This window comes from Danio rerio, chromosome 19, assembly GCF_049306965.1.
Source record: "Danio rerio strain Tuebingen ecotype United States chromosome 19, GRCz12tu, whole genome shotgun sequence".
Taxonomy (NCBI): Eukaryota; Metazoa; Chordata; class Actinopteri; order Cypriniformes; family Danionidae; genus Danio; species Danio rerio.
Genome location: NC_133194.1, coordinates 1718591 through 1741878, shown reverse-complemented (window position 1 = coordinate 1741878; position 23288 = coordinate 1718591). Strand labels below are relative to the sequence as shown.

Below are 23288 nucleotides of genomic sequence, written 5' to 3'. Positions count from 1 at the left end.
ACACAAGCTGTTTTAAAAAGTTTATTCGACATGAGCGGGTACAAACTGGAATAGATTCTGCTGGTTGTTTAGTTTAATCTGGTTTTGTAGAAACGCATTTAAAAATGGCATTTTCTTATTGCATTTGCAATGAAATCAAGCGAGTTTACCTCCCGCTGCTGTGATAAACATCAATCTAGACATGTTATCCAGATCCAATACAGTGAAAAGACTGATATAAAGGCTTAAAAACGTACAAATAAACAGCTGTAATGATGAACACTCACCGGCCACTTTATTAGGTACACCTTACTAGTGCCCGGTTGGACGTCTTTGTGCCTTCAGAACTGTCTGAATCCTTCATGGCAGAGATTCAACAAGCTACTGGAAATATTCCCCAGAGATTTTGCTCCATATTGACATGATAGCATCACGCAGTTGCTGCAGTCGGAGAATTCTCTGTAAACCCTAGAGATGCTTGTGTGTGAAAATCCCAGTAGATCAGCAGTTTCTGAAATACTCAGAGCAGCCCGTCTGGCACCAACAACCATGCCAAGTTCAAAGTCACTTAAATCCCCTTTCTTCCTCATTCTGATGCTCACATTGAGATCGTCTTGACCTTGTCTACATGCCTAAATACATTGAGTTGCTGCCATGTGATTGGCTGATTAACGAGCAGTTAGACAGGTGTACCTAATAAAGTGGCCGGTGAGTGTATATACACCATAAAATCACATTTAAATAATATTGCAAGTAATTAATCTTTTTGGCTTTATCATTTTCACAGATATATAAATGTTTATAAGTCTCATTTGTACATTTTCCTAATCAAAATGAACAGCAAATACTAAAATCGAGTAAAAAAAGCATGTTACATTCTTCTAGAGGCTGACAAATGTCATGCAGTCTTCAATAAAGTGCCAGAAACTCACAGATTGAATCAAACACACCACCAAAAGCACAAATCTGAAGTAAAAACATCACATGAATATAAATGACACGCACGGATGATTCAGTGTTCGCGATGACGTGCTGCTTTGGCTCGGCAGTGTTTGCGTGGGATTTAAAAACACGTCTGCTCACCTTCCAAGTGCCTTTATCAATAATAATCAGTCATTTAGATAAAAATCTGAAATCTCCCTCCTGAAAATAGACGCATTGTTTCTTTACATTCAACATTATTGCGGAAGCGGCTGCGTCACGGCGCTGCGGCCTCAGACGCGCTGCCATAATGCAACACGTAGTAGTCGTGGACGTACATGAGCACTGCGATTGGCTGGCCGATGATCAGAGACATCCACACGGCGGCGTTGCCATAGTTACCCCTCAGGTATCGGCCAACCAAAATGGCCAGCGGGACCTGGAAGAGATTTTCAGATATGCAAAAAATACACGATTATCACAACTTTTATTCGGGACAGTTTTAAGTTTTTGTCTGTGCAAATTTTAGTTTTTGCCTCAGAATATTTCAAATAGAATAAAAAATACACAAAACTACTAAAATTGTGAGACAAAAAGGTGAACTAAAAATATCTGCATTGCAATATAAAGACTGTCTTACAATTTTGACTTTATTTCTAGTCATTCTCCATTAAATTTAGTTAATTTTGAATATTTCAGCATTTAAATTGCAGCTGCTTGTGTTGTACATCAAGTACAAAATCACAATTCCTTTTTAGCTTAGTCCCTTTATTAATCTGGGGTCGCCACAGCGGAATGAACTGCCAACTTATCCAGCACATGTTTTACGCAGCGGATGCCCTTCCAGCTGCAACCCATCAATGGGAAACACCCATACCTTGTCATTCACAATCATGCACTACGGACAATTTAGCTAACCCAATTCCCTTATAGTGCATGTGTTTGGACTGTGGGGGAAACCGGAGCACCCAAAGGAAAACCCACACCAACATGGGGAGAACATGCAAACTCCACACAGAAATGCCAACTGACCCAGCCGGGGCTTGATCTAGTGACCTTCTTGCTTTGAGGTGACAGTGCTAACCACTGCGCCACCTCGTCAGGCAAAAACACAATTGTAATTGCAAAATTATAATATATATATGTGTGTGATAGCAACTTATTATTTTACAGTTTTAATTTCCTTAGTTTGTAAGTCAGATTTTTAAGCTTGTTTTTTTTTAGTTTTGCAACAAAGAAACTTACAATTGAAATGGAATTGTGAGAAATTTTTTTTTTAGCTTACTATCGCAATATTTTAAATTTCTATAGCAAATCTGATATTTAAGTTTGCAATTTGGCTAATAAATTTAAATGATTAAAATGTAATTTAAATAGTTATATTTTATGTTATACATCAAATACAAAGTCAAAAAAAAATATATATATATAGTAGCATATATATATATATATATATATATATATATATATATATATATATATATATATAAATATATATATATATATATATATATATATATAGCGCTCAGCATAAGTACACCCCTCACAACTTCATCTTTTAAGTTCATATTTTTAATATAAAGCTCTACAATAATATATGTGTGCATATAGATTATATTAGTCAGTACTTTAGCCAAATCTGGAGCTTATCTAAGAAAATAACTAATGATAACGCTTCAAAAACTAGTACAGCCACATTTATATGTTATAGCAAAATATATAAAAACAAATTTACAAAAGAGGAAAAATGAAGAGAAGCAAAAAAAATGAACAACTTAGTTGAATTTCTATAAGTTGTACTTAATTTTTGCAATATTAAGCTTGAATTTAATTGTATTTTCTTTCAATTTCTAAATAAGTTTGGAGACAAAAATATTATTTTAATAAATATATCTGTTTAATAAATCTGTTTTGTTCAAATGCACCAAAATTCACTGCCTATATTCACTGAGAAATTTTCAATTTTCAAAAGTCATTTGTAATAATTATTATATAAAATATTCATTATATATAATGTTTTTATTTATGTTCTTTCTTTATATAGTAGTAAAATTCTGACATACAAACTTAGAAATTTGAACATAAAAAGTTGAAATCTCTTAATTCAGGTTGATTTTTTTCAGAACTGTAACTTTATTTTTCCATAATCTGAATTTCAATCTCACAATTTCATTCTTTTGCACCGATAAGCTGTAACTGAAATAATTATAAATAGAAAATTGTGAATATTAAAATACAGAAAAATACTATGAAATGAACAAGATAATTGTGAGATGTCAAATCACAGCTGCAAAAAAAGTAAGTCGGAAGTGAAAAGGTCAGCAATACCTTATTATTTATTCTTTTTCCATGTAAATGTGAAATGATGTCATTTCTATCTGATGTTTATTAGCAATTATTGATGATTAAAATGACTGACCTGCAGCATCATACCCAGAAACGCCCAGAGCCGAAACATCTTGAGAGGAACACTCACTAAATACTGAACAGAACAACATCAAACCCCATCAGCACTATTAAACACGGGAAAATAATCATAAAGTGTAATGATGAAGTAGATGAGAGAAGTGAAACCTCGTGGAAAAAAGCGGAGAGGAAGAAGACGGCGATCTGAGCTGCTAATCGATTTGCTCCTCGCATCAACATGGGCTTATAAAAGTGTCTGAAAAACATCAGAAATCAGTCAAGCTTTCCATTTCAGTCAGAATAACAGGTGTTTTAGGATGACCGTCTCACCGTAGGCACCACTTGTGAACAGGAATGTTCCAGTTTGACCAGAAATAAGGAATCGTTTCAGAGTTCCTGCAAAATTAATGAATATTAATTTATTAAACACACAAAATGACACATTAGTCATCATGGTTTGCTTGTTTGAAAGCTCTGAATGATGGTAAACTCACCACCAGTCGCGGTAAAACTCGCGGTCCCCGAACTGCATGATCTCTGCTACGAAGTTCATAGAGGAGTGGAAATACCAATAGAAAAAGATGAGCCAGATAAAGTGATTGGGCACCTGCAGAGGGACAGGGAGAAAGGGGCGGGGCTTGTGCCATTAGACATTCAGAGGAGGAGGGGCCACAGACATGACGTGACCATAGCAACGACAGCCGTCAGCGTGCAAAGCTCAAGCTGCTTCATTCTGATTGGTCAATCGTGGCATTCTGCGTTCATATTTTTGTATGGAGTGCGTTAGACCCCGCCCACTTTTTGAGCAGATTGTTTTTTTATTCATGTTTTATTCAGTCAGTCAATCGATCAATCAGTCAGTGAATTAATTAATCAGTTAGTCAATCAATCAGTTAGTCAATCAGTCAAGCATTCAATCAGACGATCGATCAATCAATCAGTCAATCAATCGATCAATCAATCAGTTAGTGAATCAATCAATCAATAAATTGATTTGTCAATCAATCAGTCATTTAACCAATTAATTAATCAATCAGTCAATCACCTAATTAATCAAATCTGTCAACTAATCAGTCAGCAAATAAATTGATCAGTCAATCAATCAATTAATTAGTGCATCAAGCTGTCAATCAATCAATCAAACAGTCATTCAGTCAGTCAATCAATCATTCAATCAGTCAATTAATCAATCAATCACTTAATCAATTTGGCAACCAATCAGTCTGTCAATAAATCGATTAGTCAATCAGTCAATCAATCAATCAATCAATTAGTTAGTTAGTGAATCAATCAGTAAATCAATCAACCAATCAGTCAATCAATCAGTCAGTCAGCCAGTCATTAAATCAGTCAATTAATTAATCAATCACTTACTTAATCTGTCAACCAATCAGTCTGTCAATAAATCGATTAGTCAATCAGTCAATCAATCAATCAATCAATTAGTTAGTTAGTGAATCAATCAGTAAATCAATCAACCAATCAGTCAATCAATCAGTCAGTCAGCCAGTCATTAAATCAGTCAATTAATCAATCAATCACTTACTTAATCTGTCAACCAATCAGTCTGTCAATAAATCGATCAGTTAATCAATCAGTTAGTCAATCAATCAATCAGTTAGTGAATCGATAAGTAAATCAATCAATCTACCAATTAGTCAGTCAATCAATCAACCAATCAATCAATCAATCAATCAATCAATCAATCAATCAATCAATCAATCCATCAGTCAATCAATCAATCAATCAATCCATCAGTCAATCAATCAATTAATCAATCAGTCGGTCATTCAATCAGTCAATCAATCAATTAGTCAATCTCATTTGCAATTTTATTTGAAATACTTCAAAAGAGTGGGCGGGGCTAAATATTTGCCGCACTTTGCTCACTGCAACTCTGATTGGTGGAATGTTCGGTGGAGCATCATGGGTAATGTAGTTTTCTGCATGATTTCCGCTATTAAACATGGTTGTTTTTAAAACGTTAGTTGAATTGACGTCAACAGATGGGTTGAGAAAAACCGTTTAAAAAATGTCCGAACACATAAATAAGCAGTTTGAAAGAACAGCAAGTCATTTTGGAGAGAGAGGTTATGTTAAAAAACATAATTAATTTGCATATAGAGAAAATAAATAAATTAGTTTTTATTCATCGCACACTATAATGTTTCTAAACGACATAATTCAGCTGTAATATTAGTGAGAGTATTTTTGTGTGTGATGTTTTCACCTGATTGGCTAAAAACAACAAAGCCGTTTACAATCAGACTTCAAACAAATGTTGACAACAGCCTGAATTTCACACAGGTGCCAGAGTGAAAGCAGCAACCGTAAGCATAGCAACAGCACCTGCAAAAGCCCTAGCAACAGCATCCATGACAACCGCAGCATCTCTTCGTGACACTTACAGCGAGTTTCAGCATCCGCTCCACCATTCTGGAGAAATCCATGTCCTGTTCAGAGACAAATACATGCAAATGAAGCATTTCTGCATATCAAAACATTAAATCCATACATTTAAACACATTATAGACACAAAAACATCTGTCAGGTTTATTTCCAGAACTTTTACTTTCTCTGGTCCTCAGCGGTGGACTGATCTTCATTTAGTTCTTACATGTTTTTGCTCATTTTAGGTCAGTTTTTATCTTAAATATTTTCGTTATATTATAGAATCACATTATAAAGTATGAATCATAAAATATATTAAATGAAAATAATGAATAAATATATGAATAAAAAATACATCAAACACACATGCAAACTCTTTTTGTCTTTTATATTTGTTTTTGTCTTTTTATATTTTATTTTTAAGTTTCTATAAACTGTTACACATCAAGTAAATGTATTATTAAATAAATAATAATATGGTGTAAATAATGATTATTTTTTAGCATTGTAACTTTATTCAGGGTAAAAACATCAAACTGAAATCATACCTGAAAGGGTTTCATAGAGTTCTGAATCGTCGGAACCATCCACTAACAAAGAGAAAAATAAAGTCTTATTAAAACCTCATGCTTTATATATAAACACATCATATTTTTAAACTAATTTAAACTATTAAAGCTGAAAAACAAACTATTGATGAAATTGTGAAAATTATTTTTAATTAATGGAACATTTTCCGAAGGCAGTACGGTGGCGCAGTGGGTAGCACAATCGCCTCACAGCAAGAAGGTCGCTGGTTTGAGCCCTGGCTGGGTCAGTTGGCATTTCTGTGTGGAGTTTACATGTTCTCCCCGTGTTCATGTGGGTTTCCTTCAGGTGCTCCAAACTGTTCATTTTAAACATTATTTCTAAATAATATTGATCATGCTGTTTATTATAAAGAAATAACGCTTTTTACAGAAAGATATATATATATTTAATGTAGGAAATACTCTGTTTAACAGTACTTGAAAAAAAAAATAATAATACAAATTTCATAAGAGGACTAATAATGTTTTCTGCAGCACAGGCTCATTGTGAAAACGTACCCCTGTATACATTTCTGAAGAGCGCGAATTATGTAGCCAGAGGTATGGCTGCATTTTGTCTTTGAAACGTACGCTGCGGGACGGTATAACACCGACGACGGCTTCAGTTTCTTTTCGTGCTACCAGCTGACCGCTTACCTCCGTATTGACGGCTTTTCTACTGTTACCTGTTTGTCCAGTGGCTCACCATGTACGTTGGCAGACTTGAGACGTAGAGAGGAGTTGACCGCAATGATTGGGTTCAAGTCCAGAGAAGAACAGTTTCAGAGAGCAGGGAAGACAACAACAAAATTAAAAAAATAAAATAAGCGAGTAAATAACAGGGTGAAAACGTGGTAAGACCTGAAAATGTGGTAAAAATCAGGCGGCTGAGAGGGCTTTTCTTGTTCTGGATGGCTTTTGAAAACACTATTGATTGGGTTTGAGAAAGTGGGTGGGTTGGGGGATCAGTCAGTCAGTCAGTTGATAGCGGCCTCTGGTGGATTTATGTGAGAACAGCAGGCGTGAATGGCACTCGCGAGAGAAATTTGAAATCTGAAAAAGCGTACACAGCGGCCTCTGGTGGACTCACAAAAACAAAAACTGCAAAAAAAAAAAAATAAACGCACCTCCTGTGACTTATTTCACGCTCTCCAGAAATGTATACAGGGGTACGTATCAATAATGAGCCTGGGTTCGTTTTCTTGCATACCTGCTGTATTAATCCGACCATCAGTTGCATTAGAAACAGCTGCAGGAAACAAATACAGATTAGACTTTGTATGAAAATCAAAGAAAGGGCAAACATTAATCTCAGGTTTGATTCTGCGGATTTCTCACCATCTCCAGCAGTCGCCGCAGTAGGAAACGTTTGCGTATTCGTGGTGAGCGCGGAAAATTCAGCTCGTAACACAGAGTCGGTGCAAAAGCAAAATAATAAATGTCTGCAAAAAATGATGAAGTAAATTAAACAAATAATAATTAAACTTGTTATTAATGCAATTTTTATGAAGAAAACGAATATATATATATATATATATATATATATATATATATATATATATATATATATATATATATATATATATATATATATATATATATCAGATTTTAAAGGGCACCTATTATGCCGATTTTTACAAGATGTAAAATGCGGCTCTGATACCACACAAGTAATAGCACACAGATAACGTTTTCTAACTCTCTGAAACTGACCCTTTTAGACTTTGATCCTAATTCTGTCGTTTTGGTGACTGTCGCTTTAAATGCAAATGAGATTGTGCTCTTTTGAAAAGAAGGCGGAGCTACAAGTGCTTGCGTCTTAGCATAGTGGCAGATTCAAAAACAAGACTAACTTCATATGCTAATGAGGGAGAGATGGTCACTAGTGGGCGGGGCTTTCCCCCTCTGATGACATCATACAAAGGGAGAATGTCAATCAAAGTGTTTCTGCACACTGTTTAATCAAGTCTGATTATAAACAATGGAATTAATACATGTTTACCATTAGAAGCTGGCGATATTGACACACTGCTGACACAAACCTGTGTTTAAACCCCTTATTAAAGTGATTTCTGCATAATAGGTCCCCTTTAATGCATAAATATCTTACATATTATGTCTAATGACTGACCTCTGTGTGTGAGGTTTCCCGGATACGTCACGTGTGTGTATCCCGCTGTGCCATTTGCTTTGTGCACGGACGGACCTGCAGGAGAAAGTTACACATTAACACACTCACAATATTCATTTATTTTCCTTCGGCTTTCTTCATCAGGGGTCGCCACAGTGGAATGAACCGCCAACTATTCCAGCATATGTTTTACACAGTGGATGCCCTTCCAGCTGCAACCCAGCACTGGGAAACACCCATATACACATTCACACTTATGCACTACAGACAATTTAGCTCATCAATTCCCCTATAACCCATGCCAACACGGGGAGAACATGCAAACTCTACAATTGACCCAGCCGGGACTCGCACCAGCGACCTTCCTGCTGTGAGGTGACAGTGGTAACCACTGAGCCACCGTGTCCATAAATATACTATAAATAAATAATCTACATAGCGTTTTTTATTGTATAGTACTCTTTTACACAGTAAATTTTCAGGGGAATATTATTATGATGTGAAGTTTGTACTCACAGGAGTGAGAGCGAGACAGGGTTCGAGCTTTGGCTTGTCTCTGTTCTCGGCACCACTTATTAACATCTGTGTACGAGTAAAGCTTGAGGAAGAGAACAGTGCAGATACTCAGTGCCATCACACCGCCCACTGAAACACACACACACACACACACACACACACACACAGCAAAACTTCACAATTTACACAAGATTTAGCTATGGAATACTATAGAATCACCACAACAGATGAATTTCTATAGGGGTTGTGTTACCATAGCAACAATAGAATCATCACAACAGATCATTTACTATAGATGTTACCATAGCAACTATAGAATTACCCTCAACAGATTAATTACTATAGTTGTTGAGTTACCATAGAAACAATATAATCACCACAACAGATTAATTACTATAGTTGTTGTGTTACCATAGCAACAATATAATCACCACAACAGATTAATTACTATAGTTGTTGTGTTACCATAGCAACAATATAATCACCACAACAGATTAATTACTATAGTTGTTGTGTTACCGTAGGAATTATAGAATTACCACAACAGATTGGCTGTGTGTGACATTGCATACTTCCCTTCTATTTAGTACATTTAAAACAAGATGTGATGTTTTCTGAAAAGGTGAAAGTGCACTCTGGGTAAAGGTGTTATTTTCACCTGGTGTGACGGAGCTCAGGCTTAGCACCGTTCCTGCCGGCACAAACAACAGTGCAGACAGATTGATGCAGTGAAGGAAAGATCCGGTTCTCTCAGAGATGGTGCCCTGAAATGAGAAAAGGCCATACAAATGAATCAGCACTAAATAATACAAAAAAAAAAAAAAATTTTATTTAAATAAGTAAAAATAAAATAAACGATAAATTAATTAATTAATTAATTTATTAAATAAATAAAAGACAAAAAATAAGTAAGTTAAATTAAATTAAAATTTTATATAAAATAATAACATAAAATAATAATTAAAAATAAAATAAAATATAAAAATGAAAATAGAATTTAATAAAATAAAATAATAATAAAATAAAACATAAAATAAAAATAAAGAATAAAATAAAAGTAAAAATAGAATAAAATAGATCAAATAAAATACAAATTAAAATAAAATACAATTAAAAATAAAATTAAATAAAAAATTTAATAAAATAGAATTGAAATAAAACTAAGTTGAATAAAATAATAAAAATATGTAAAAAGATAAAAAATACATATATAAACAAAATAAAATTAAATAAATAAAAATAAAAGAAACAATTAAAAAATTAATTAATTAACTAAATAAAAAAAGAAAAAAACTAAGTTAAATTAAATTAAAATATTATATAAAATATAAAATAAAATAATAAAAAAATATAAATTAAAATAAAATAAAATATAAAAATGAAAATTAAATTAAATTAAAAAATATAAAAAATAAAGAATAAAATAAATAAATATAAGTAAAAAATAAAATAAATAAATAAAATAAAAAAGAAATAAAAAAGAATTGAAATAAAACTAAATTACATAAAATAATCAAAATCTCTAAAAAATACATTTATTATTATTATAATTTTTATTATTATTTATAAATAAAAAAAATTAAAATAACGAAAAAATATAATAATAATAATGGGAAGAAGAATTATTATTATTATGCTTTAATGTGTTGTGATTGAACATTAGGGGTTTTCCTCCAAATATTGATAACTTGTCTAAAACATGGCACCTTTATGTTATTTCATGCAAAAAAAAAAAACAAAACTTTAAATCATACATTATTGTTTTAATATAAGAAGAAATGTCATCAATAGTTTACACAAAAAAATAAATAAAAATATATGTGATTATTATTCATAACTGGGGAGACACTGAAAACTTTAAAGTGGTCTCTTTATTTGAATTCCAATTATGTACCTCAATATATGGATAGTTTCCTTTCTGAATTATTAATTAAATTATTAAAGTTTTATTGTGTTATTTTAGTGCTTCAATTAAATATGATCTGCATAACAGACATGATTATGATTGATTCAGATGTTAAATGTGCTTAATTGTTATATAAAAAAAGAAAAAAAATATGTATATATAATTTTCTCTGTTAATTCTGTTTGTGAGATGTAATAATGTTCAGTATTAATGGTAATTCAGTAATATCTGCAATCTCAAGGTTCAATCCCAGCATGCAACTCACCACAGACAGCTTTCTCTCGGTGTACAGAGCCGCCATTATGAAGACGTTAGTGACTGGAAAGCAAACAGATCAGACACGCTTTACTGAACAGAGCGTGTGCGGAATATGAAAATGTGATTGTATGATTATCATGATGTTATGAATATTAATCGCACCGATGATCAGGCACAGAGCCGGCCAGCTGCAGGGGTCCTTCACGAACAGAGAGATGATCTGGATGGGGTCCACCAAAACGCCATATCTGAAAACACAACCATAAACCAGGAAAAACACATTCATAAATGACAGAAAACACTATTGTTATCACATATATTCCATGTTTTACTGTCATTAAAAATTGCAGCCTGATTTCTAATGTTGCTAATGAGAGTATATTGAATAATTGTTTGTATTGTGTCCAATGTTTGTCCTGTATTCTGCAAATCAAGGCACAATTATGTATTTTTATCTTTTAAAATGAATGCAATATTTTTATAACCCACAATATATATTTCTAACACAAATTATAAAAATATTAAAGGTATTAAAAACAAAAAATATATATATATTTCAATAATTAAAGTAATATTTCTAAATATATAATTTAAAATGGATAATTTGTTGAAAAAATATGTTCAATAAATCATGTATTATATATTTGTACAAATATTTATTATTTATAAAAATTTATTTATTATTTTTTATAAACCTCAATGTATATTTTAACACAAATTATAAAAGTATCAAATTTATTACAAATAAATAAACATTTATTTAAATATTTTAAGAAATATTTCTCTCTTCTATGATCTATCTATCTATCTATCTATCTATCTATCTATCTATCTATCTATCTATCTATCTATCTATCTATCTATCTATCTATCTATCTATCTATCTATCTATCTATCTATCTATCTATCTATCTATCTATCTATCTATATATATATATCATATATATATATATATATATATATATATATATATATATATATATGTGTGTGTGTGTGTGTGTGTGTGTGTGTGTGTGTATAAATGTGAAATTTATTGAAAAAATATTTTTAAATTATTTTTTATATTTTTAATAAATTGTGTATTATTTATTTGTAAAAAATATTTAATATTTATAATAAATAAATGTTATTTTTTCATAATCATCTCTATATGTTTTTAACACAAATTATTAAAATATATTATATAATTATAAAATATATATTGTAAAATTTTTGGTCAACATTATAAAATTGTACAATAAATAAAATAGTTTAATGAATAATTGTAAATAAAAATAGTTTTCAATAAATTTTATATTACATATTTATAAAAATATTTAATAAATATAAAAAATACATTTAAAATTTGTATAATTCCATATATATTTTAACCCAAGTTATAAAAGTTTAAAATCTATTAAAAATAAATAAATATTTTTGATAAATCTTAGATATTTGTACAAATATATAAAATACAGTTTATTGAAAAATATATATGTATTTTCAATAAATTGTATATTGTATTTGTATAAATATTTTATATTTATAAAACATAAATGTAATATTTTTATAATCCTCTATATATATTTTAACACAAATTATAAAAATATAAAATCTATTAAAAATAAATAAACATTTATTCAAATATTTAAAGAAATATGTACAAGTATATCATATAAAATTTATTGAAAAAAATTTATATAAAAAAAAAAATATTAAATAATTAATAAAAACTTTTTAAAATAATTTTTATATCATATATTTATAAAAATATATATATAATTTTTTCATTTTATTTTATTTTTAATAACACAAATTATAAAAATATAAAATGTATTAAAATATTTATTTTTATTAATTAAATAAATATTTATAAATATATAATGTAATGATGACGCTGCAGGAGTTTGAGCATCAGTGTTTGTTGATCATTATATTCTCAGGATAAAAGTGTGTGTTAATATGTAAATGTAAATGTCATGAAATCATTTGAGAAGATTATAATAAAAGAATTGCGCAAGGAAGTTGAGCCGTACTTAGACCAGTATCAATTTGCATACAAAAGTAACCGTGGCACTACTGATGCAATTTCCACATTAACACATCTTGTTTTAAAACATCTAGAGAGCCCAGTTGCTTATGCTAGGTTACTTTTTATCGATTTTAGTTCAGCATTTAATTCAATTCAACCACATAAACTTTTGGAAAAGCTGGTAAAAATGCAAGTGAACCCTTTTGTTATTAAATGGTTTTATTCTTTTTTAACAGACAGGACCCAGCAGGTAAAATTTAATTCAGGGTTATCTGATGTAGCAACAAGTAGTACAGGGGCGCCACAAGGGTGCGTAAGTTCACCCTTTCTGTTCACCCTCTATACAAACGACTGCGTTAGGCAGCAGACAAACCAATATATTCTTAAATTTTCCGATGACACTGTACTATTGCACCTTTTCACAAAAGATGCCAGCATCATGGAATACAGAGCGGCTGTAGAATGGTTTGTCTGCTGGTGTGATGACCACAATTTGGAAATTAATGTTAAGAAAACGGAGGAGGTCATCATAGACCCCAGGTCAGTAAGTGATAGGAGCTCTATTGTGGTTTATGATAAAGACATTAAGCAGGTTGATTCATATAAATATTTAGGAGTGAACATTGATAGTGAACTTAATTGGCACTCTCAGGTGTCAAGTCTTTGTGCAAGAATTCATCAGCGATTACACTTTTTACGCAGACTAAGATTATTTGGAGTGAGTAGCAGCATAATGATGACTTTTTATAAAGCAACAATAGAGTCTATTTTAAGATATGGGATTATTGTTTGGTTTGGGAATCTGACAGTAAAAATGAAAACCCAAGTAAATAACCTGATGAGAGTGGCAGGAAAAATCATGGGAATTAAGACACTTGGTTCACTAAAAGACATCTTTGAGTTGTGCACAATCCAACAAGCCAACAAGATTTTATCTGATTCTTCACATGTGCTGTCTGTGGAATATGAGCTGATGAATTCTGGCAGAAGATATAGGGTCCCGTTGTGCAAGCATAATAGATTTAAACATTCTTTTGTTCCTTTTTCAATTAAGTTGATTAACGAGCAAGCAAGGAAGGATGGTCAAAGACTAAGATAACAGGATTGGTTTGCACAACAGAGGGCAGTGGGGCATATGGTACTTTAATTATTTTATTTTATTTTATTTTTTTTTATAAAAATTTTATTAAAATTACTGATTTTATGGAATCATATTTATATTAGGAGGTATTTTAGGATTAGATTTTAATGTGTATGTATGTTACATGTTGTCTTGTTGGTGTCGATGTACAGCAGAACCTTTTTTTCTAAAACAAATTTCTCCTACGGGAGACAATAAATTTTACCTTGACCTTGACCTTGACCTTAATAAGAGAAGCAGCTTTGATCTACTGCATTGCTGTCATTATCAGCTTCTGCTCAGAGCAGGAGAATCACAGCAACACACACAAACACGTACGCATACACGCACGCACACACACACACAACAGCTTTTGTTGATCAGATACTGACTTTATAAGGTTCTCCAGCACGAGCCGTGCGTTAGACAAAACCTGCAAACACACAAATAAAACACTTTCATCCATACGTTCAAAAATAATACATATATTTATAAATAATCAGTAATATATTAATAAATATAATGAACATAGTATTAATAAATATTAAATATGTAATTAATAATAATACAAATCACAGCATATGAACAAACTTGTAAATACAGCCAAGACTTGAACCAGCGACCTTCTTGCTGTGAGGTCACAGTGCTAACCATTGAGCCACTATGTCGCCCCAGAATTCAACGGCCAGAGCTCTCTGCAGTGATTGTGTGTGTGTGTGTGTGTGTGTGCGCGTGTGTGTGTGTGATAAAGGTGTTTTTGTTGTTGTGTGTCTACTAGAGCTCAAAGTCTACAGCAGAACCTTATAAACATGCCGAGATACAGAGTGATCATAAGCACAGCTGACCTTTGACCTGGAGACACACACACACACACACACACACAAACACATGTTGGAGACCTCAGGGACTTACATCTAGTGTAAAAGGGAGTATAATAGGACCCTTTTTAACACAAGTACTGCACTTGACTCAGTTTAAGTTGAGTCAACTTAAAAACCTCTGCAGCAAGTTGCCTTACGATTATCTCTGTAGTTTCTGATTTCTGTTTCATATTTCCTCCAGCCGAAATCTCTCAAAAACAGCCGCTTTTCTGCTTGACTTTAATAATTCTCATTAATAGATTCAAAGCACTTTCGGACACTCAGTGGGAATACGGTCGGAGAAAGCGAGGTACTGTTAAAAGCCAAATCCACAGAGAGCGAGGATACGGAAAGCGGATTAATGCTGATTTCTCATTTGCTTTCCAGGCTTTGAAGACGCGGCTGGTTTTCTCTCAGGCTGAAATACATGTTTATTTTTAGAGGACGTCTGACATTTCCAAAGCAAATCCCTGCCAGTGTTTGACTGTCGATTATACTGCTGAAGGACAGTTTGTGTTCTGACTGACACTGCATCACTTCTGTTGATCGTCCTCGGTTTAATAACAGTGTATTTGTAGAGACGCAGACGCTGTTAGTGGGTCAAAGGTCACTTCAGGACACACTCCAGTTCGCTTGAGGACAAAGATCAATCACACACTTCATAAACTACAGTCGGTTTTATACAGTTTGTGGCTACAGCTTTGGGATAAAAAATAAATAAAATAAAATAAATAAATGAAATGAAAATAAATGTAAAAATAAATAAATAAATAAATAAAATAAAATAATGTAAAAATAAAATAAAATAAAATAAAATAAAATAAAATAAAATAAAATAAAATAAAATAAAATAAAATAAAATAAAATAAAATAAGGCGCAGGCACTGTTAGTGGGTCAAAGGTCACTCAGGGACACACTCCAGTTTGCTTGAGGACAAAGATTAACCACACACTTCATTAACTTCTGTCAGTTTTATACAGTTTGTAACAGCGGCTTTGGGATAAAATAAAATAAAATAAAATAAAATAAAATAAAATAAAATAAAATAAAATAAAATAAAATAAAATAAAATAAAATAAAATAAAATAAAATAAAATAAAATAAAATAAAATAAATAAAATAAAATAAAATAAAATAAATTAAATAAAAAAATAAAGTAAAATTAAATAAAATTAAATAAAAAATAAATAAAAAATAAAATAAAATATTAAAAAATAAAATAAAATAAAATAAAATAATATAATATAAAATAAAATAAAACTATTAAAAGTCACTTTGGATTTTAAAAAAATATATTAAAATGAAAAAAATTGAACATTAATGTTTAAGCTTAAATGATAAAATAGTTGTTTTTCAGCAATTAAAATAAGGCTGACATTCAATATTAATATGACAAAAACATATAAAATATGACATAATGTAATGATAATAAAATATAATATCAACATCTAAAGCTTGTAATTGGTCGTCTCTGCGTAAATGGATCAAATATTTTATTTACATCTCCTCCTTTAGGTTCTCATCAAATCTTCTGACTAATCAAATGCTCTCTACTAACATGCCCTGCCGCCTTCAAGATTCTTCACATTTAATATGCTTCAGTTCAATCAAAACTCACTGGTAAAACGGTGATAAAACAAAATGCTATTGGCTGTTTTTTTTTTTAAAGGGGAGGAGCTCTATGTCCCTCTCTTTATGATATCGAATAAAAAGGCACATTTCCAATCCCTGCACAGGACCTTTAAAGTTAGATTTTTCAGTGCTGCTTATTCCAGCTTTCCTTCTAGACTTCAGAAGCTCATCTGAGGACAAACAGGTGGAGAGACTCAAGCAGACGGAAATAAACTGGTGGAGGCTGCAGGACAGCAGTGTGTCAGAGTTTATGATGTTCAGGTATACACACAAACACACACACACAGAATCTAAATATAGACTGATCTCACAATACACTGAGTCCAGGACAAAACTGCACTCACAGCCATTCTGCAAACTAGGTGAGGGTGATGCTGACGAAAAGCATGCAGTAGACATTTTTGTGATATCAATAGTTCAATATTTTCTGAGTGTGTTTTTGTGCTGTTTTAGGACTGTCATTGGTAAATAAACATAATACAAGTGTCATATTAATGAGTGATTCATCAGTTCATTCATTCATTCAAAGGATTCTTTCTAAATGCCTGATTCAGGGATTAGGGATTAAAAAATCTATTTCTCATTTCTTTCATTACGGTTCTAACTATTCGAATTGATTCCATAAAGTTTAAATACATTTTTAATACAAATATAACACTGTACTCTATGATAAATGTATAATCTAATATTGCTTCCCTATTACTGCAAACCCTAAAAAAAAACTAAAACTATAAAAATAAAACTGCAAGCTAATATAACGCTGACATGAAACATTGATATGACATAAACATACAAAATATGTTGGATACAATTTTTTAAAAATGAAACAAATGAAACAAATTTTTTTAATAAAATAAAATTATTAAATAAAATTAAATTAAATAAAATTTAAGTATAATACTTTTTTTAAATAAAATGTATTTCTCATTTCTCTTTCGATTCCAAAGTTAATGTTTTGGATAATAAATAATACATTTTTGTGGATAAATAAATATAACATTGAAATCGCCAGTAGGTGGAGACTAGTGCCTGTGTTAACTATTGAATCATCGAATCGAATCATCCATTCAAATGAAATGATTCATTTAGAAAACTAAAAAAACAAACAAAAACAATTAAATAAAACTGCAAGCTAAAATAAAGCTGACAAGAAATATTAATATGACATAAACATATAAAATATGTTGGATAAAAAAATTAAACAAATAAAATGAATTTTAATTTAATTTAATTTAATTTAATTTAATTTAATTTAATTTAATTTAATTTAATTTAATTTAATTTAATTTAAGCACATCGCATTTTTGCCGCCATATTTTACTGTAAAAATAACATTATTTTAATCTCTAAATTATGGACATGTATTAGCTAAAGTTGCTTCTCTATTACTGCTAACCCTAAAAAAGAGCCTGTTAAATTCTATATTCGCGTATTGACTCCAGAAGACATAGAATGAAATGCACAACTTGCATGACCTACGATTATGGTGCAGTTTTGTGAACATGAATTTGCATACGCACTCACCAGCATGACCACACACCAGTTGAGGATTCCTCTGTAGTTGCTAAAACCACTGGCCGAACTGAGCAGTGACTCCTGCAGCTTGTGACAGCTAAAAACACACACAAAAATCTGTGAAACTGATGAAAAGTGAACATATAGACACAGAAGCCCACAAGAAACCAGATCCTATAGTAATTTATAGTAAATAGAGTTTTTAAACAATTTAATTATTAACGGTTTAATTTTATAGTTGCTATGGTAACACAACAACTATAGGAAAGTATTTAAATTAATCTTTTGTTAGTGATTATACAGTTGCTATGGTAACAACACCTGTAGTAAAGTAATTGAATTAATCTGTTGTAGTAATTCTAAAGTTGCTATGGTAACAATAACTATAGTAAAGTATTTTAATTAATTCGTCATCGTGATTCTATAAAAGCTATGGTAACACAACAACTATAGTGAAGTATTTTATTTAATTGGTCGTCATGATTCTATAGTTGCTATAGTAACACAACAACCTTAGTAAAGTATTTTAATTAATTGATCGTCATGATTCTATAGTAGCTATGGTAACACAACAACTATAGTAAAGTATTTTAATTAATTGATCGTCATGATTCTATAGTAGCTATGGTAACACAACAACTATAGTAAAGTATTTTAATTAATTGATCATCATGATTCTATAGTTGCTATGCTAACACAACAACTATAGTAAAGTAATTGAATTAATCTGTTGTAGTGATTCCACAGTTACTATGGTAACATTAACTATAGTAAAGTATTTTAATTAATTGGTCATCGTGATTCTATAAAAGCTATGGTAACACAACAACTATAGTAAAGTATTTTAATTAATTGATCATCATGATTCTATAGTTGCTATGCTAACACAACAACTATAGTAAAGTAATTGAATTAATCTGTTGTAGTGATTCCACAGTTACTATGGTAACATTAACTATAGTAAAGTATTTTAATTAATTGGTCATCGTGATTCTATAGTAGCTATGGTAACACAACAACTATAGTAAAGTATTTTAATTAATCGGTTGTCATGATTCTATAGTTTCTAATGTAACATAACAATAGTAAAGTATTTTACTTAATCGGTCGTTGTGATTCTATAGTTGCTATGGCAAAACAAAAACTATAGTAAAGTGTTTGAATTAACCTGTTGTGGTGATTCTGTAGTTGCTATGGTAACACAACGACAATAATAAAGCATCTGAATTAATCTGTTGTGGTGATTCTATAGTTGCTATGGTAACACAACAACTATAGTAAATTAGTTTAATTAATCTGTTGAGGTGATTCTATAGTTGCCATGGTAACAACAACAACTATATCAATATAATAAAATGCCCAAATACTGTAGTTTGCTACACCTACTACAATACACCACAGTTTACTGCAGTAAAAACATAAAGTAAACTACAGTATTTATTACAGTTTATCTAACAGTTACAACTACAGTATATGCTGGACTGCTCATTAACAATGGGTTGTAATTAGGCTACAATAATGTACTATAATACAATTATTACTATGATGATTTAAAATCACTGCAGCATTTACTATAGTATTTTTACATAACTGCTAATAAAGGCTTCAAACTAAAATGCCTAAAATGTATTAAGACGCTGCGAATGCACTGACTACAAAGCATAACATATCAATCAAGAGTAATTTACTTTAAAGAGAAAGCATTATGAGAAAAGATGCTGCATTCCAGTGCATTTACACTAGATTTGAATGTTGCAATCTGACGCAATGACATTCAGACATTCACAAGTGAGTTTCTAAAACTCTGAGGACTGGCCGATGTTGAAATGGGTGATGAAATGGGTTTGAGCAACCGTTTGTGTCTTCAGAAAAAGAGCTGAAGGAGTGGCTGATAACGGTTATTACAGAATGATTCTGATCTTATCATTAATCAGTGATTTCTGACAGCAGCTCACTATGAGGAGAGGCTCGACCTTCACACCTTCACCTCAGAAGATCTGCTTCAACTCAAATCTGGAGCATTTAGGCTAAAAGTCAACATCCAATAAACTCCATTCTCTAAACTCTAATCTCAGTCTGTTATCAATTAAGCATTCATCATAAGGTTTAACATCTATTAACAACCTTAATTTTGACATTTATTAATAACTAATATATTTTTCCTTTTTTTAATATTTAATTAAAAAATGTAAATAAACATTTTGGAAACACTTTAGTTTAAATACCAATTGTCACTGTTAAATAGTGGCTTATTACCTGCCTATTATTAAAATATTATCTGTTAATTCTGCATCCCTAGTCATAACCAATACCTAAACCTTACTACAATCTTAACAAATACTATTAAACACAAATTAGGAGTTTGAGCTAAAAGTCAGTTAATAGCTTGCTAAAAGCGAGAATTGCACCATAAAATAAAGTGAGCAAATATTTTCTACTAACAAAAGTGAACAAAGAAAAACTGTTCATGTTATTTACTGCACTACATGAGTCTATAGTAACCCGACTGACTTTGTTTGCTCTTTTTCTTTGCAATAAATTAAAGGGATAGTTCCCACAAAATTTAAAATGCCCTTGTTTATTCTCCTGTTTTAAACCATTATGAGTTTTTTTCTTCTGCTTAACACAAAAGAAGATATTTTGAAGAATGTTGCTATACCTCTAATGCACAACGTGTGTCTAAACTGACCCCATATTAATTTCCTAATGCTATTTCCAACATGGCAGAGAGTTTGAAAGAAATTCCATTCATTTTCCTTTGGCTTAGTCCCTTTATTCATCGAGGGTCGCCACAGCGGAATGAACCGCCAACTTATCCAACATATGTTTTAAACAGCGGATGCCCTTCCAGCTGCAGCTGCAACCCAATACTGGGAAACACCCATACACACTTATTTACACACTCATACACTACGGCCAATGTAGTCATCAATTCCCATACACCGCATAGGTTTAGACTGCTGGGGTAACCGGAGGAAACCCACGCCAACATGGGGAGAACATGCAAACTCCACACAGAAATGCTAACTGACCCAGCCGGGAATTAATTAATTTATTTATATATTAATAAATAAATAAATAAATAAAATTTATAAATAAATAAATTAATTAATTATTTTAATTATTTCTTTAATTAATTAATTAATTAATTTAAATACCTATAAATATAAATTAATTTATTTATGCAGCTATCAGCTCTCATGAAAAAAAAGATTATAGTAATTTATATTACTAATTACTATGTTTTTTTAACAACACTATAGTAAAATACTTGAATTAATTTGTTGTGGTGATTCTATAGTGGTGCTATGGTAGCACAACAACCACAATAATTTAAACAAATGATACTGTAGTATTCTACAACATATATTACATCACAGTTTTCTGCAGTAAAAACGAAAGTATACTACAGTATTTATCACAGTATGCTGAAGCATTCGTTAATAATGTAAATATTATCATATATACCTAATACACTTTGTAATATAGCCTAGCGTAATATAGCCTAATACACTTTACTATAGTATGATTAAAAAAACACTAAATTAAAAAAACGTATTAACTAAAAAACACTATAGTATTTTTTTTTTTACATGGGAGTAATTTAATACAGATTCCAAATTAATTACATAATGAAAAATATCTAAACAGCAAAACAGAATTAAACCATAATATAAAGATAATATATTGTAATATAATATAATCTAATATAATACAATACAATACAATATAATATAATATAATAAATTATAATATAATATAATATAATATAATATAATATAATATAATATAATACAATATATAATATTAAAAATATAATATAATAAAATATAATATAATATAATATAATATAATACAATATAATATAATAAATATAATATATAATATTAAAAATATAATATAATATAATATAATATAATGTAATACAATACAATATAATATAATACAATATAATATAATAAATATAATATAATATAACACAATATATAATATTAAAAATATAATATAATGTAATACAATATAATATAATAAATATAATATAATATAATATGATATAATATAATATAATATAATATAATATAATATAATATAATATAATACAATATAATGTAATACAACATAATATAATAAAATATAATATAATATAATGTAATATAATATAATATAATATAATATAATATAATATAATATAATGTAATACAACATAATATAATAAAATATTATATAATATAATGTAATACAATATAATATAATATAATATAATATAATATAATATAATAAATATAATATAATATATTATAATATAATATAATATAATATAATATAATATAATATATTATAATATAATATAATATAATATAATATAATATATTATAATATAATATAATATAATATAATATAATATATTATAATATAATATAATATAATATAATATAATATAATATAATTTACAACTTTTCTGTCAACATTTTTGTATTTATGCATGTCTTTTAAACCAAATGCACTTTGAGATTTATGACATTCAGACATTTTAAATTGTGAATAAGCTGTAAATATTTAAACAGTTTCTGTAAATCCTTATATGAGGACAAAAATGAATGTACTCTGCATGCACAGGCCTTCAGCTATTCATATTCACATTGCCTAACACCATGTGTCTTATATTGTACAAGCATCTCTGTTGCCATCTATAGATTGACAGACAGATATGTGTGCTAGGACTTGATAAAGACATTGGCTGTACCTGAATGTGTCCTCTCCAGCATCGCTGTGGTTCTTCTGTCTACCGGCTGCATTCTCGTGTTTCTGCGGCTCTTTCTCCTTCACCTGCCCGCTCAGCGTCTCTGCTGCGCCGCCGCGTTTGGCTTGAGTCACCGCCGCCTCTCCGGAGATCGTAGTCCTCCGCCGGTGCTTCGCCGAGCCCTTCTCGTTTCTGTCGCCCATGTTTGCGATTATAATGACACAAAAGGACACATGTTTTCTCTCATGCTGTTTCCATATAGCCGGTATTCGCTATCATGGAAAAGGACGCCGCGCTTCAAGCCCTCCGCGCTGCGCAGACGTTGCGCAAT

The 23288-nt window shown here is 30.4% G+C and overlaps 1 protein-coding gene across 10 annotated transcripts; it reads right to left on the bottom strand.

Moving 5' to 3' along the window:
* Nucleotides 1-7: 7 nt before the first annotated feature.
* Nucleotides 8-23288, bottom strand: dgat1a (diacylglycerol O-acyltransferase 1a). 10 transcript variants are annotated; one of them, XR_012394477.1, is made up of 18 exons: nt 22961-23288; nt 18226-18313; nt 14601-14641; nt 11240-11325; nt 11085-11137; nt 9572-9677; nt 8914-9042; nt 8398-8472; nt 7605-7708; nt 7477-7515; nt 6246-6287; nt 5715-5759; nt 3801-3913; nt 3637-3702; nt 3475-3562; nt 3320-3382; nt 704-1339; nt 8-287 (listed from the first exon to the last, which is right to left on the bottom strand). XR_012394477.1 is itself a non-coding variant. In NM_199730.1 (17 exons), exons 1-17 carry the CDS (start codon nt 23158-23160, stop codon nt 1178-1180), a joined length of 1500 nt encoding a protein of 499 aa, NP_956024.1. In that variant the 5' UTR covers nt 23161-23222; the 3' UTR covers nt 8-1177. The 10 variants fall into 10 exon arrangements, 2 of the variants coding, with proteins under 2 accessions (NP_956024.1, XP_073786679.1); XR_012394478.1 differs by having other exon boundaries at nt 8-272; XR_012394480.1 differs by having other exon boundaries at nt 8-261.

What these genes read in the sequence shown, in the direction of transcription:
- dgat1a (NM_199730.1), bottom strand. Translation starts at nt 23,160, where the DNA reads ATGGGCGACAGAAACGAGAAGGGCTCGGCGAAGCACCGGCGGAGGACT. An exon ending in TGGTCGGATTAATACAGCAG is followed by an intron (nt 6,288 to 7,476) that starts GTATGCAAGAAA and finishes TCTCTTTGTTAG; the next exon opens with TGGATGGTTCCGACGATTCA. An exon ending in TCTCCGCTTTTTTCCACGAG is followed by an intron (nt 3,383 to 3,474) that starts GTTTCACTTCTC and finishes TGTTCTGTTCAG; the next exon opens with TATTTAGTGAGTGTTCCTCT.